Source organism: Cynocephalus volans, chromosome 3 (genome assembly GCF_027409185.1).
Source record: "Cynocephalus volans isolate mCynVol1 chromosome 3, mCynVol1.pri, whole genome shotgun sequence".
NCBI classification, from domain to species: domain Eukaryota; kingdom Metazoa; phylum Chordata; class Mammalia; order Dermoptera; family Cynocephalidae; genus Cynocephalus; species Cynocephalus volans.
Genome location: NC_084462.1, coordinates 149,014,692 through 149,032,451, shown reverse-complemented (window position 1 = coordinate 149,032,451; position 17,760 = coordinate 149,014,692). Strand labels below are relative to the sequence as shown.

The 17,760-nt window shown below is 35.2% G+C and overlaps 1 protein-coding gene across 8 annotated transcripts in view; it reads right to left on the bottom strand.

Annotated features, from left to right (window-relative positions):
- The window catches only part of PALS1 (protein associated with LIN7 1, MAGUK p55 family member), a 96,444-nt gene that overhangs the window by 53,593 nt on the left and 25,091 nt on the right, over positions 1–17,760 (bottom strand). For 7 of the 8 annotated variants that reach the window (XM_063089640.1, XM_063089643.1, XM_063089639.1 and 4 more), the window contains 2 exons: positions 10,449–10,534; positions 4,522–5,055 (listed from right to left, as the gene is read on the bottom strand). In XM_063089640.1, the coding sequence (XP_062945710.1) occupies positions 4,522–4,888 (367 nt within the window). In that variant the 5' untranslated portion in view covers positions 4,889–5,055; positions 10,449–10,534. The remainder of the gene's footprint in view (positions 1–4,521; positions 5,056–10,448; positions 10,535–17,760) is intronic. The other variant, XM_063089644.1, reaches the window with a different exon arrangement.

Sequence of the window (17,760 nt, the reverse complement as noted above, 5' to 3'; positions counted from 1 at the left end):
TTCTATTTTATTCTAGTTCATAAAAAATTACTGGTTGATAGGATAGCTAAAATTAAAAAGACAATAACAAGTGGTAGCAAGCATGTAGAGAAATTGGAACCCTCACACATTGCTGATGAGAATATCAAACGGTGCTAACTGTAGAAGAGTCTGGCAGTTCCTCAATAATTTCAATATAGAACTGTCACATGACCCAGCAATCGCACTCCTAGGTATATACCCAAAAGAACGGAAAACAGATGTTCAAACAAAAACTTACACATGAATGTTCCTAATAGCACTATTCACAACAGCCCAAACAAGGAAAGCCAAATGTTCTCCATCAACAGATGAATGGATAAACAAAATGTAGTACATCCACACAATGAAATATTATTCAGCCATAAAAAGGAATGAAATACTGATACAAACTACAACATGGATGAACCCTGAAAACATAATGCTAAGTGAAAAGAGGCCAGCCATAAAAAGGCATATACTGTGAGATTCCACTCATATGAAATGTCCAGAATAAGCAAATCAAAAGAGACAGAAAATATATTAGTGGTTGTCAGGGCTGGGAGAAGGGGAGAATGCAAACTGACTATTAATAGGTACAGGGTTTCTTTTTAGGGTGATGAAAATATTTTGGAATTATAAAGTAGTGATGGCTGCACAACCTTGTACATATATTAAAACCAAATTAACTGTACACTTTAAAAGAGTGAATTTTATGGTATGTAAATTATATTTTAATAAAGCTATTATTAAAAAAATTAAATAAAAAACTACTGGTTAAGATATGCAAATTAATTTCATGGACTAGAAGTTTAGATGATCTCTCTGGTAGCTTCTGGTTCTTGCAAAAATTAAATTTTATTCAAACCTACAGTGTGCTTATAAACATGTTTTCATTTGGTCCTCAAGAAAATTCTAAAACTGAGGCTCAGAAAAATTAAGTATCTTGCCCAAGATCAATAGCAATTAAATGACAATAAATAGTATTTACACTCAGTTCTAACTCAGATGTCCTTGCACTTTCCAATATGCGATTATGTCATGTACTTCTGAACATGCCACAAAATAATGAAGGAAATCTCTGCAAGAGAAAAACAGTTAAAACCTACTATTATTTAATAAGTAGAATGAAGTTTTGACACGTGAAGAAGACTGAATGATGCAACAATTAATTATTTTTCAGTAGAATAGTATTTAACAATCAAAATGTACAAAACTATGTATATATTCTACTGAATTTTTAAATCCTCATTTCAGGTTAGCTCTAATTTTAGCAATTGGACTAAATGACAAAATTCTCAAATGGTCCCACACTTTAAACATTAAACCTAGTACTAATAGGTTTAATCATTTCCCTTTCAGGAAAAAAAAAAAAAAGTCCCTGAAAGAATGGCTAATAAAGCTTATCTGGAAATATATCTGTAGCAGTTAAGCAAAAATTGATAGCAAAATAGAAGTAGGCGGAACTAAAACTCAAGATTTATTGGCACTAGAATTTTGTTTGTTGGCTTTAAATACAAAAAAAAGGTTGATAGTCTTCCCTAGTTTATTCCTTTTAAATATTCTGTCTACTGTATTTACTTGTCCACATTCCAAGCTCAAAATTACTTATTTGTGAACACAAAAACAAACAAAACAGTGAAGTGTATAATCTAGAAATATCTGAAAATTACCCTACTCTATCTCATCCTACTCTAGCCTGCATTCTGTTCTTTTCTCAGGATTTATCTCACAAGGTAGTTTGCTTTGATTATGAAAGAGAACAAAGAAAATATTTTATTTGTAGCAAAGTAAGCTTTAAAAACTACTGCCAATTTTAAGGAAAGCTTCTTAATGTATCAAAATTTTTACAACTTGTAATATTAATTATTCATTTATTATACATTGCCAAATTTACAAATACTTTCATTACAAATTAAAGTACCTAACCTTTCCAACCACATCTGCAATTCTTAAAAAAGTACTTTGTCTACTCACAGATAAATGATGATGTATTGTTTGGAAACCGAAGGCTCCCTTTCAAAGAAATAAATCAGTTGCCTCATCCTTCTCTCATTTAATACAACGTTGCTGATTCTGGCTGTGAAAAAGGCCAAGAGGTTGTCTCCTGTCATGTGTGTGTTAATCAAAACACTGGCAAGGAGACACACGCAATTTTAAGGGAGTACTTGGGTCGTAGTTTGATGTGTTAGCAGATTATGAACCAGGAAAAAAATGTTTGGTAAAAAGCTATTACACTTCATTTTAAATGAAAACGTAAAACTGAATACAAAAAACTGAGGCTATGACTGACAACAACCACCTTATAATTTATGCTAATTTTTCACATTTCCTATCATTAACTGACATTTCTGTCAAGTGTATTAACATTAAATCAATCTCATTTCTCAAAATATTATATCTTATTCTGTCCAAGAAATGAATTATAAATACCTGGTACTATATTTCAAATTACTTTAAAATAAAATATGTAAAACAGCCCTTGGTTAAGTAGCACACAAAAGTATTTTGAAAACCATAGTGGATTACAAATTGGAAGAACATATAGCTGTCCTTTAAACCTGTAGAAAAGTCAGCAACAGAATATACAAACAGAAATAGGAAAAAAGCAAAAAAATTCAGAGAAATGATCTCCTATTTTCTGTGATTAGGTGAAAAACAAACAAAACAACAACTTTTCCCCTATGTGAATCTGGTTTGGGCTATTTGTTTCTTTACTGCAATTACATGAATTATTAGGTGAACATTTATTTGTGGTTGATTCTAAATAAAGCAAATGGACAAATACATTAATCTTAGAGAAATTTAAACAGAAAAACAAAAATCAACCCAGACTTGGGCAGGATATATTACAACATAAACTTTGCCAATAGATGATATTTACAGAGTACTTTAGTAAATAAATAAATAATGAAGCGGTGGGAAATGAAGACTAGTAAAAGACAATCAGGAATAAAGTATTTTTACTTTAACAAAATCTTTAAGAAAAAAGAGCATAAAATTCCTTCATATAAATTTAAAAATATGTAATCTTTTAATTTTCACTGTAAGCATAACATCTGAAGGCATTTAGCAAACTTCCTAAACACATACCTATGATTTCTTAAAACACAGAGAAGCATACACATTTGAAATGAGGATCCTGAATAAATTTTTACAAAGAGGCAGATGGTGTAATATAACAGAAACTGTTCCAGACTTGGAATAAAGAGACTTAGTGAGGAACAAATATAGCATATATATGTTTTGTTAAATTAGAAAAAGGTGCTCTAGGCAATCACAGCTCTGTTCTGGTGAATGAAATGCAGGCTGGATGTCAGTCTCCAATCAAACCCTCCACTTTGTGCAATATATGAATCCTAGAACTGGCAAATTCAAACTTGGCTCGACTGCTTATTAGACTGGTGTCTTAAACAAGTAATTTAACTGAGGTTCAATTTCTTTTTCTTCAAAATGGAGATTACAGAATCCTGCTAACAGCATTAGTGTGGGTATTACATAGAATGCTGTTTGCTTAACCACCAAGAACAGGGCTCAATAGATACTTAAACAAATGGTAAAATGATGACAATGACAGCAAAAACTCTCTCCTTCCAAAGAAAAGTAGAAATATCTTTTTCACATCTAAAAAATAGTAAACCACCAAGAAATGAAATACTTCATCTGAGTTTGCCTGGTTTTAAAGGGAACAAATTAATGAATTTCTCAAACTGACTTCTATGAACTCCTAACCCTATTTCAGTGAGCACTTGTATGTGTGTGTGCAAGTGTGCACATGTGCATGCAGGAAGAGTGGGTCTGTAAATACAACGATCAAGTATTTGAAGTTTGGGAACATGCGTTCAATATCAATCTCTCTTGTAGATTCACAATGCCTATTAACATTCTAAAGGCTCTAAGAAATCCTGTAATAAGCAACTGTTTAACTCATTTAACCCAGTGTTCTCAAAATATATTTGGTCACAAACTCTTTTTTTGTTGTGGTTTATATCTATTAATATCTCACTGGACTAGTTTTTTTGTTTTTTGTTTTTTTTTTTTACAGAAAGGAATTTGGAGATAGCATAGGAAATTTAAAGACACATTTCATATGATGCCATATGAACAGCCCCAGTTCTTATTGACAGTCATTAATGAAAGAAATCAAATAGATTTTAAGCTAAAGTTATTAATTCCATTACTATTTTACAAACTTTAAGGAAATCAGAAACTCAAAATCTGAAAATTGTTTTTCGGTATTTTGATATAAAAGTTTGTAAGTATGATATAAAAGGTGAATTTTAGGCCACATGTGGAACTTTTTATACCTACAAAACAAGTCACAGTGACTGAACATTTAAGCCACATGCTTTAGCGCAATGATGGTTATGTGGCCTTTCCAGGAAAAGAACTGATCTTGGTCTGGACTTCAAATTGCTATTACTTACCCTCTCTTAAAGCCTTCCTCCTTCCCATACACATTTATATTAAGGCATGAAAAAACTAAAGCAAAATATTCTCAATTATTCTGCTATTTTTACTTACCTAATATTTTCACAGCATAATGAGGACTTTCTAAGACGATTCCTTCCTCTGTATCAAATATAGGGTTATCTATTCCAGTCTTTGGAGGAATTTGGGCTAGTTTCTTAAGTCTCATGGAAGAATTAAGGTCAAGTTCTTGCTTTTTCCCTTCTTCTTCTCGCCTACGTCTCATGTCCTCTTGTTGTTGCCGAATACGCTCCAACTGTGCACTTCGACGTACTGGCATCATCCTGGTGCCCAAATCTCCAGGGCAGTCAACAGCCATCTCTCGGTGCTTCTGATGTTCCTCTGGTGATGCAAGATCAACATTTTTTACTTCGCTGTCTGATTCCTCTGTAACATGCCCATTCATATAGGATGTTGTCATGGTTATCTACAAAAACCTGTACCACTTTTAACAAATCAATTTTTCCTATAAAGCCAATTCTCTTGATTCTGTAGTATAGAATCCATGTTACTTCAAAAAAAAAAAATTAAAAAAAAAACTTCTCACGTCACATAATAATGCTATGAAAAAGTATCCATGAAGGAAATCTAAGGGGAAAGATGGGGAAAAAACATATAAGAATTACAAACAACATAAAAGCAGATTTTATATAGCCCACTTCCAATCTCCACGAAATATAGAAAATATCTAGTAAGTACATAATATTATTTTGCTGTGTAGATCTCATATTTTACAGATAATGCTGAGGAAATCAACGTGTTTCAAAAAAAAAAAAAAAAAAAAGTCCCCTTCCCAAAATTTGAGGCAACTATTCAATTTCACAGCTGAGAAAAATGATATACTAGAAAGTTTAGCAAAGCAGGAAAGTAAAAACTTTGGGTACTAGTTTGGTAGAGAATACGTTGCTTAAAATATAAAAAGATATATTAATCATCTTTTTATAGTTGTCTCAATACAGTACTTTATGCTCAATTAATACACATGGGATTGAAATATCTTCCTTGTTAACTGCTAAAGAAACTGACGATAATCAACTGATTTGGCATATATAGCCAGCCATGTTGGTGGCTCACTTGAAATACAGGCACTATTTGAGGGGACAATTAATTCATTTTCAGGACTTTTTGAAATGAAAAAGATTCTCAACGAATAAGAAACTTTAATTAGCAGCTAAAGCATGTACAGGATAAAACTACATTAAATGAGAAAAGGACTACATGAGTTATCAGTCTTTATAACTGGTCACATTAAAAAAAAGATTAGGAATTTGACTGGCTTAAAAAAAAAAAGAGAGTGGGGGTTAACTCCTTATGAGTATTCATTTAGAGAAAATGGTAGTATCTGTTACCACTCAAAAAAATTTAAAAGTCATACCATAAAGCAAAAAGCACACATTGAACTTGGAAACAAGAAAACTGAATTTTCATTCCAGCTCTGCCACTTCCTCTAGCTTTAGGATTTTTTAAAAAATTTTCTAGCTTTATGATTTAAGACCAGTCAGTTTCTCTCTCTGAAACTGATTCACCTGGAAAATCTAGTCATAGGACTGTTCTGAGTTTTAAATGAGATAATAATGTAGGAAAGTTATAAAATGAAAATATATACTTATATTAATTATTAATATTAATTTGATTCTATTTTAAAAATTTGTCAATGTTTTAGACAAGAAAAACATCTTACTGGACAACACTGGCTTTCTGCATCAAGCCATTTCTCAGGCATAAATAGGCAGATTGTTTATCCATGTGTAAACCCACACATTAAATCTAATTAGTCATCTTCTGCTCAAGACTTTAAAAATATTTACAATAATAAACCTACTACACCTCCTTGAGTTGAGTATCATTTCAGTAAATAGATTGGTTAGAGCACAGTGCCAGCTAATCAAGAGCCAGGTTTTCAGACAATATCCCTAATGCCAGACAATCTCATCTCAAACATCTCGGATCTCAGTGCAAATAGAGGTAAAAGGTGGACCGCTTAACACAAACCCACCTAGGCTACCAGGAAAACCAACAGGCCAACATTCTGAAAAATGAATGTAAGCTACATGAACCACAAATATTACATTTTCACAATTTTGGTAGATTTTTCTGTCTTCCATCCAAATCTTAGCTTCTTTCTTTCTTTATAATTATGTAATCAACACATAAGTACCTTATTTACCATTAGATTGCCTCCTTTTTCATTAAAATGAGAGCTATTAGATTTATGTTAGGTAATTCTTAAAATTTATATGTTGATTATAAACAAATGCAAATTCAACTTTTTCACTGTTTTCATTACAAATGAGCAAAAATTTGTGTAAGAGTTACTGTAGTGCTATGCTTAATTTTAATTTAAAAAATCTAGGAGTGTACATATTTCCGGAAAATTAGAATTCCCAACCATCTCTATTCGCAACAATTATTGAATACTAAAAATCAAATTTAACAATGTATTTTTTATATAGTATATTTTCTAATCTACAAAAATTATGATCTGAAATTAAAACTCAGTTTAAACACTCTAAGGCTATGTCCATATACACTACACTAAATCATGAAAGAAAATTACAGATCACGTAAGACACAGGGCCAGGTAACCTAGGTCAGAATTCTCATGCTTGGACTATTATTCCCATGCCTGTCTATCTAGATCTAGTATTTTACTCTCAGGAAAATGTCTGCAACCTGATATAAATCTGCTTAAAATTCTATTTTGCTTATCTTCCCTGGACTGTTCACAGTCTACTGGGAGAGGCAGCAAAGAAAATCGATGATTATTTTTCCCCAATGGATCTTTCCTCACCAGATTCTAAATTTGTTAGAGACAAGGGTCATGTCTTATTTTTATACCCCTAGTGCTTAGTATAATACATATCATATAGAAAATGCTCAATAAATATTTCTCCTACTGAGGGGAGAATGTCATAAATTCAGAGGATATACAGACAATAGACTAAAACTTAGTTTGTACTTAAGGGGTGCCAGGAAACATAAGAATACATTTCTCTGAGCTGCATTTCAAAGGGCAACTAAAAATCAGCCAGACAGAAGAAGGTTTCCAGGCAGACAGAATCACATGACCAACAGAAAAGAAGAATATGAGAGACTGGCACTTTCAGAAAACAAAAAAAAATGCAATAAAGCTGGATGGGACAACTGGAGCTTGGCACACATGAATAATGATAAAACTGGAAAGGCAAGCAGAAGGCCAGACTGAGAAGAGTTTGAGCTAAAGACCTTTACCCCGAAAGTATTAAAAACCATTAAAGGATATTAAGCAGGGGATGGACATGATCACACTCACTTTTAGAGAAATATCACTCCAGCAGAAGTGCAGAGGATTGACTGAAGGGTGACAATGAGACCAGTTTGAAAGCAACTAAGACATGGGATCCTGAACTAAGACAGTCAGAATAAAGAAAAGTTATATTCAAGAAATATGGAGGTTATAGAATCGGTAGAACTTATTGTCTATTTCATATAGCAGGCAAAAAGAGCAGAGAAGGAAAAAAAGAGGAGGAGGAGGAGAAGGAAGAAAATAGCCGTAATAATAGTAGTAGCAACCACAACTATAGCTAACATTTACTAAGCACTTCTTTATGTGCCAGACAACACTGCAAGCACTTCACATGGTATTCATTCATTTAATCCTCATTATAACTCTAGAAGTATGTACAAATATGGCCATTTTGTAGATGAGGAATGGGGGTTAAAGTAGGCCTTGAAGACAAGGGGGAGGAATAAGGAAGGAGCCATATGAACCAAAGGCAGGAATATAAAAAAATATGGGGGGAAAGTACAAATAAGGCTAGATAAAATATTTCAGTCAGGAGACTAGTGGAAGATATGGCTTTTTTGAGTGGGTCTAGCTTAAATATAAATCTTTAATTCTGGATGCAGTAAGAGAGCCATGAAAGATTTTAGAAACAAGGCCTGATTTGTACATAAATGTAACTGAGCAATTTACCCCTGGCTAGGTACCAGTGTTATAGAGACAAGATCCTTGCCCATTACTCTATCTACCAAAATTTTCTATAAGGATCCAGAAATTAATGTGCCCAAAATTCAACTCATATTTCCCTTTAATCTCCTCATATTCTCTTTTATCTTCCTCCATTTCCAATTCTAATTACTGCCACTGTATCCATCCAGCTGCCCAAGACAGCATAATGTTTAGGAGAACAGCCTCCAGAATCAGACTGCCTACGATCTAATCTTTCCCTATCTTCCTTTTAAGTCTTAGCTCAAATACATCCTCCTCTGGATTCCTACAATCCCTGTCAGATTTTTGATCAAGCTGTACTACAGCTATCTATATCTGTTTTTCTGCCCCATCAGACTAGAAGCTCCTTGAGGTCAGGAACCAAGGTGACTCATCTCTTGATCCATGACGTTGCCCAGTATCAGACCAAACAGAAGGCTTCAGAATAAGAACCTAGGTAGTGTGACTCCAGGGCCACCACTTTTAGCCACTATCCTTGGGTCACTAGGTAGATGACAATGTCATCAACTATAATGGAGAATATAAGAGCATCAGATCGAAGGGGAAAGAAGTTAAAGAGAATTATGGGTTTAGTTTTAGACATATTAATTCCAACGTGATTGTAGATCACACATATAAATGATCTAACTGTCAAGGATCAGTCTTGTTTATCTCTATAGCCATGATTTCTAGAAGGGGATAAATGCTTAATTAAGAATACGAGCAAATCACTCCTCTGGTCAGAACCTCTGATGACTTTCACACTACCTAGAAAATAAAGTCCAAACTCACAAGGTGAATCCAAGCTTTCTGTGTCCTTTAATACTCTCATTTGTGACTTTCCCGTATCTTTCTTCTTCCCACCTTATGAACTACTTTGCCTTTCAACTTCTATTCTCAAGACCTACCTAAGTTCCCTACTTCCTTCAAGAAATTCCTCCAGACCACCTCAGTTAAATAATTATCTCAGCATACAACACTCCAAAAGACTCTATATGCTCACAAGTTAATTCATGAAGGCCAAAAAAGATCCTAAAGTTCTTCCAGAATAAAGGAAACATTATGCTGTATACTGTAGTTTTAGCATTAAGATCATTTTGATTTTCAAGCAGGTAATCCACAAATAGTGAAAGAATCCCAGTTCAAAAGAATTGCACTCTCTCCCTCTTTAAAAAAATAAAAATAAAACAAAAATTTTAAAAGTCCTTTGTTTAACAATTCAGAAGCTGGTAAATGACTAAACTAGAGAATTACCACCTCCTTATGTGTAAATAATAGACTGTCTTCTGAAGATAATGGAGTTACAAGTTACAGGCCCTAATTCCTCTCTTCTCAATCTTCCAATTGTAAATTAAAAAAAAAAAAAAGTTTCAAGACCCCTCATCTCAAATCCTCACCAGAATCCCTGCTCCCACCTCCACCATAAAGCAAAAATAATAAAAACAAAAAATCTTTACATAGTCCACAAAGCAAGACAATGAATTTTCAGGCTGCAGGCCAAACCTGTTTCAATGCTAACTTCAAACTAGTGGGAGAGAAAGGGCTTTGCTTGTGTGAACTGCCTGTGGGAGAAGCGAGTAAAAGAAAGCCCAATAAGCTTCAACAGCACAAATGATTGGGAGACTGAACTAGCCTAATGGGTATAGGCCTACTGAAAACTCAGTACCAAGAAACAACTATTTGTGTAATAGCTGGGAAACAAGATGGGCTGGCAGGAAGACAATTTCCTACAAAATCAGTATCCTAATTTTTAGGCAGAGGGAAATGGAAAAGATATACTTCATATGCATGAACATATTCAGTCTATTCTAGTGTTCAGAATTCTAGAATATTTTTCAATTCATCCTTTCCCTGCTCCAGCAAGTAATGCCCTTTGACCAGCAGCTGGGAAGTCTCATTTTAAGTGATCAGCAATCCTCTGACATTCTAAGAGGTTGTACTATTTGTTTCCATAGAAACAGCTTTGTCAGCTAACACAGGATTCAGGCCAAGAATAGTGAAAAGAACTTACATTATGCAAACTGGAAAAACCTTGTCTAGTTTCCTCTTAGATTCTCTTGTCTGTTTTTTCACAAAACTCAGGCTAACTTTCGTACTCTGCAAAATAGAAAAATGAGATGATTAATCAAGTATAAAGATCTGCAGTATTTTTGAGGAAGGGGAAAATTGGAAAGAAAGGTTAATTCAATATGATATACAATTCTATTTGCAGATAGCTAGGATTTCTTAGTTCAAAGTCATAAAAATGCACCACCACCACCATCACCCTTGCCTCTAATGAACATCAGTTAAAATCAATGCTGCTGCACTTAACTGCTGTTGGGAATGTCAAATGGTACAGTTACACTGGAAACAGTCTAACAATTCGCCAAGACTAAACAGAGTTATCATATGGCCCAGCTATTCCATTCCTAGGTATATGACAAGAGAAATGAAAACATACATCTACACAAAAATACTTGTGCAAAAATGTTCATAACATCATAAAGTGGAAAAAATCCAAATGTCTATCAACTGACAAACAGATAAACAAAGCTGTATATGCCTACATGAAGTATTATTCAGTAATAAAAAGAAATGAAGTACAGTACTGATACACGCTACAACACAGATGAACCTTGGAAAAGTTAAAAAAGCCAGTCACAAAGGATGGCATTCTCTATGATTCCATTTATGAAAGTCCAAAATAGGCAAATCTATAGAGAAAGTAGATTAATGTTGCCTAGCGCTGGGTGGGTAGGTGAGAGGGACAATTAAGGCTAAGGAGTACAGGTTTCTTTTGGGGGATGATGTAAATAGAATGTGCCAGTGGTTGCACAACTCTTAATATACTAAAAGCCACTGAATTGTGCACTTGAAATGGGTGAATTGTATGGCATGTGAATTATATCCCAATAAAGCAGTTTAAAAAACACACAATGAAATACCATCACAAGCAATAAAATAGCTAAAATTAAAAAGATCAACAATACTAATCAGTGGAGAAACTGGAACCCTCAGAGAATACTAGTGAGAATGTAAAATGGTAGAGCCTGTCTGGCAGTTTCTTAGAAAGTTAAACATACACTTAAAACCCAGCAATTCCACATAAGAGAAACAAACACACAATTTTATTTGTAAAAATCATAAAGATATGTAAGGAATGTGCATAGCAGCATTATTAGTAATAGCTTAAAATTGGACACAGTATACTTCAGCTGGTGAATGGATAAACAAAACATGGAACACTATTCAGCAATAAAAAACAATGAACTGGTTAGAGCATGAAGCTGATAACACTAAGGTCCAGAGTTTCCATCCCTATACCAGCCGGTGGCCAAAACCAAAAACACGATGAACTACTGACACACGCAACAACATGGATGGTCTGAAAAACGTAATGCCACACATAAGAGTGCATACTGTATGATTCCATTTATATGAAATCTCTAAAAAAGGCAGAACTAGTGCTGTTACAGGGTTTCCTGGGGCTAGGGGTATGAGCAGAGACTGACTGCAAAAGAGCACGTGGGAATTTTTTGTGTGATAGGAATTCTAAAATAGATTACAGTGCTATCTGCACGATTATATGAATTTATATAAAATAAAATATGTGAATTTTATCTAATGTAAATTATACCTGAATAAAGCTGTTATAAAAACTCCTTAAACTGGATAGTTAAAATTGGTGAATTTTAATGTAAGTTACACCTGTTCAGCTCATTTTAAAAGAAAATAAAACCTCAAATTGTACACTTAAAATGACACCTTGTTACATGTAAATTATACCACAAAGAATCCTTTTTTTTTTTTTTAATTGGGGGAGGGGGTGGTACAGGAATCCAAATCTTTGGGCTGGTACAGGAATCCAAATCTTTGACCTTCATGTTATCTCAAATAAACCAATTTTTTAAAAAGATCATAGTATATTCCCAAAACAAGTCATATACTGATATCACAGAAAAGATCCTATTTACCCAATAAATGTTTAACTCAATGCATAAATTTCAGTTTCCAACAATGTATACCCATACATCTCTAGGGAAAGAACTTAGTTAGCTATGTCCAACAATAAGTAAATACAAGTCAAAACTGAAATATATTTAGGTTAGTCATGCAAGTTATTAGCTCAAAAACTATTTTTCAGTAAAACAGGGCACAATTAAATGAAAATAAACTCCCAAAGATTGAAGTGAAAAACTAGTTCTTAAATTGCAGAACTTAAAAAATTTTTAATATTTAAAAAAATTTTTAAAAATGTATATGAAGTAAGCCAAACTTGTTTAACTCAAAAGGTACAATATTAAAGATGTTTTTAAAGCTATTAGCAGATACATACAACTGACAAATTAAGTCCCCTAAATTAAAAGAGCAAGTGCAAATGTCCTGGGTTTATATTTTAATGGAACACCTTGACAAGTTCTACAAAAACAGCATTTCTAAAATTCTGTGCAGTTCATGGTTTAAGTTTCAGATGGGAGTACCGTCATTTATCATCCAGATAACTGCATTCCAAAGAAGCCATTGCTATTCTCACAGCTTCAAGACTAACTGTATTTAGAATGCACTATGCCAGATAAACTTGTAAAGAATAGAAGAAAAATTCCCTTCATTAAAAAAACCTTCAAAGTAAAAATCCAATAAGTAAAGATTTCAAAGGGGTGTAAGGGTAACACACATTATAATTTAAAGCCACATAAATCATCTGTCCTCCCAGACAGAAAAAGAATATAATTCCTGACACAATGGCATTAGCTTAGAATACACACCTTTCTTAGATATTAACTTTCAGAGACTTAGCAGCTTTTTTGCATTCCTGGCAAAAATCATATATAAAACACTTCTGCAACTGAAAGATTTAGTTTACAAACTTCTATCCTCACCCCATGATTCTAGACAATACAACTGCCTTCAGACAAAAATAAAAATAACATGGACAAAATAGCTGGGGAAAAATACCACTAAATTAACACTTTGCTAACCAGCAATATCCCAAAATAGTCATTACCAAATTTTATCAAAGATTTCTTTCCAAACTGGAAATCCACAACCAAAAAAGTAATATTGAACCCTTATCACACACCATATACAAAAATCAACTCAAATTAACGACTTAAACTGTTAAAACTATTGGTCTGCACAATGATATTTTTGGATTAGACCCCAAAAGCACAGGCTATAAATGCAAAAATAGACAAATGGGATTACATGAAACTAAAAAGTTTCTGGACAGTAAAGGAAACAACTAACAGTATGCAGAGACAACCTACAGATTGGGAAAAAATATTTGCAAGCTATAAATCTGATAAGGGATTAATATCCTAAATATGAGGGTACTTCAAAAAGTTCATGGAAAGATTCAAATTATCTTCTAATTCCATTTTTCCACAAACTTTCTGAAGTACCCTTGTATAAAAGGAGCTCAAATAACTCAATAGCAAGGGAACAAATCATAGAGTTTGGATGTGTTGTCCCTGCCAAAACTCATGTGGAAATCTGATCCACAATGTGGCAGTGTTGGAGCTGTCTGAGTCATGGAGACAGATCCCTGATGAATGGATTCATTCTTTCCCTAGTGGAGAGGGGGCCTGAGTGAGGGCTCACTCTATTAGTTCCTGCGAGAGCTCGTTGTTTAAAAGACCCTGGCATCTCCCCACTCTCTCTCTCCTTGCTTCCTCTCACCATGTGATCTGCTTGCACCCACCAGCTGCCTGCTGCTTTCTGCCATGAGTAGAAGCAGCTTGAGGCCTGTGCCATATGCAGCTGTCCCAGAATCATGAGCCAAATAAACCTCTGTTCTTTATAAATTACCCAGTCTCAGGTACTCTGTTAGAGCAACACAAAAGGAATACAGAAAATTGGTACCAGAAGTGGGGTGTTGCTATACAGATACCTAAAAACGTGGGAGCGGCTTTGGAACTGGGCAATGGGCAAAGGTTGGAGGAGTTTGGAGAACTAAGAAAAAGACAAAAGGATGAGGGAAAGTTTGGAACATTTTAGAGTTAAATGGTTAAATGGTTGTGACCAGAATGCTAATGGAAATGTGGAGAGTAAAGGCCATGCTGATAATGTCTCAGATAGAAATGAGGAACTTACTGGGAATTGAACAAAAGATCACCCTTGCTACACCATAGCAAGGAACTTGGCTGCATTGTGTGCATGCCCTAGGACTTTGTGGAAGGTGGGACTTAAGAGTTATGAACCAGAATGTTTGGAGGAAGAAATTTCCAAGCAGCAAAGCATTAAGGAAGCAACATGGCTACTGGCAACAGCCTATGCTGAGTTATGACAGAAAAGGTATGATGTAAAGCCAGAATTTAAAAGGGAAGCAGAGCGTAAAGATTTGGAAAATTTGTAGCCTAGCCATGTGGTAGAGAAGCAGAGAGCATGCAATGGTGTAGTCCAGTGACCATTAGCTAAGAAGATCAGTACAAAGGAAAGGGATTATCAAGAGAAGGAGAAAAAGGCCCTGAAGGCATTGCAGAAGCCTCTGGGGCCAACTCTTCCATTTCAGACTCAAAAACCTAGGGAGACAGAATAGTCTTAGGGAACAAGCTTGAGGAGACCTCCATGGGCTCACTGCCCGGGACCACCTCAGGAAGCTGCTTCCAGCACCAGCACCCCAGCTGCTTTAGCTACTCCAGCCATGGGTAAAGTGGCCCCAGGTGTGGCTGGACGTGCAGCTTTGGAAAATACAAGCCAGAAGGCTTGGCGGCATGCATGTGGTGCTATGTCTGCAGGCTCACAGAATGCCAGAGCTGGGAAGGCTTGGGGACTTCCACCTCGATTTCAGAGGATTTATGGAAAATCTTGGGGACCCAGGAAGCCGCAGGGGTGGAGTCACTGCAGGCAGCCTTTGCTAGAGCAATGCTGAGCAGAAATATGGGGTCAGAGTTGCAGCAGAGAAACCCCAACAGCACCATGACTAGTGGAGCTATGGGAGCGGGACCACCATGGAGACCCCAGACCTGTTTAGCTACCAGAGTGGGACACCAACCTGGGAGAGCTGAAGTGTGGCCTGAGATCAGGAAAGCCATAGAAGCAGAGCTGCCCAAAGACTTGGGGACCCAACCCCCATATCAGTGTGCAGAGGAAGTCAAACATGGAGTCAAGGTACATGATTAACCAGCTTTGAGATTTAATGCCTGCCCTGCTGGGTTTTAACCTATTACACCTTTCTTTTGGCCTATTTTCCCTTTTTGAATGGGAATATTTACTCTGTGCTCAACCCACCAATTGTATCTTGTAAGTAGATAACTTGTTTTGACTTCTCAGAGGGGACTTTGAACTTTGGATTTTTGAGTTGAAATAAGTGAAGACTTTGGGGATAAAATGAATGTAAAAAGGACATGAGTATTGGGGGGCCAGTGGCAGAATGTAGTGGACTGAATTATGTCCCCCCCAAACTCACTGAAGCTTGAATTGTGTACCCTGAGTTGTATGTATTAGCCCCCACTGTGACTGTTAAAAGGGTGGGAAATCCTACTATGGCAATTGAAAGGTGGAGCCTTGAAGAGGTGATTGGATTGTAGGACCGTGGCAGGAGTGTATGAATTAATAATGGTGGTCAGGGGCATGGTTCTGAGGGCTTTAAAAGAAAAGGAGAGTTTCTCTCTCTCTCTCTCTCTCTGTCTCTCTCTCTGCTCTCTCTGCTTCCACCATCTAACAATGTGAGAACCCAGGGTCACTGTTGCCACCACCAGATGGACTTTGGATTTCCTAGCCTCAGAAACAGTAAGCAATAAATTTTGTTTTCTTTATAAATCACCCATTTTCAGGTATTCTGTTATAGCAACACAAAACAGACTAATACACAAAAAACCCAACTAAAAAATGGGCAAGGGACATGAATAGACATTTTTCAAAAGACATACAAATGGCCAACAGATGTATGAAAAAATGCTCAACAATGCTAATTGTTAGGGAAATGCAACTTAGAACCACAATGAGATATCATCTCAAACCTGACAGAATGGCTATTATCAAAAACATGAAAGATAGCAGGTACTGGTCAGGATGTGGAGAAAAGGGAATCCTTGTACACTGTTGGTGAGAATATAAATTAAATACAGCCATTAAGGAAAACAGTATGGAGATTCCTCAAAAAACTAAAAATAGAATTACCATATGATCCAGCAATCCCATTTCTACGTATGTACTTGAAAGTTTCAAAATCTGTATGTCAAAGAGATGTCTGCACTCCCACGTTCACAGTAGCACTATTCACAATAGCCAAGTTATGGAATCAACCTAAGATTGTTGATGGAATCAATCCATCAACAGATAAATGGATTTTTAAAAAATGGTATGTATACACAATGAAATACTATTCAGCCTTAAAAAAGAAGGAAATCCTGTTGCTTGCAACAACATGGATAGAATCCGAGAACCTTACACTAAGTGAAATAAGCCAAGCACAGAAAGACTAATACAGCACGTTCTCACTTATAAGTACAATCTAAAATAATCAAACTCAACAGAGGCTGAGAACAGAATGGTGGTTACAGAGGCTCCTGGGGGGAGGAAAGGGGATGAGGAGATGTTGGTCAAAGGCCACAAAATCTTAGACAGGAGAACTATGTTGGGAGGAGTTTTTTGTTTTTTTGAGATCTATTGTATAGAATGGTGAAAGCTACTAAGAGTAAATTTCAAATATTCTCACCATAAAAAATGTTAAGTATTTGAGGTGATGGATATGTTAACTAGTTTGATTTAATTGTTCCACACGGTATTCATAAATCATAACATCACTTTGTATCCATAAATATACACAATTATAAACTGTCAATTTACAATTTAAAAAAATAAAGAATATTAAGAGCTTTGGGGGAAAAAAAGACTTATTTCCAAATATCACCTTGTGTCTTCTCAAACATTTTTGGATGTCAGTGTTTCTCAACCAAGGGTGATTTTCCCTTCCATTATCCCCATCCCAGGGAAATCTGACAATGTAGTACAAAATACGACTGTCATGAATTAGGGGGTTGGGGGTGCTACTGGCATCTGCTTAGTAGAGGCCAGAGATGCTACAAAACATGTACACGACAGTCTCCCACAAAAAGAATTATCCTCCAGTCAAAACTTCAACAATGCCAACGTTTGGAAATCCTTTAAACAAAGCAAATACTGGAATATTAATATTCTTTAATATAACTCAAAATCGAGGTATTCACTCATTCTATAATATTAAATAAGTTTCTCACATGTACAAGAGAGAACTTCAAATAGCCAAGCTTCCTTGCTAACCACCTAACGGGTATTTTAGTTTATTGTGTTTCAACTCTTTTTCAAGTACTGTTGGTTTCTAAATAATAAATACTGAGGATGAAAGACTGTTATATATC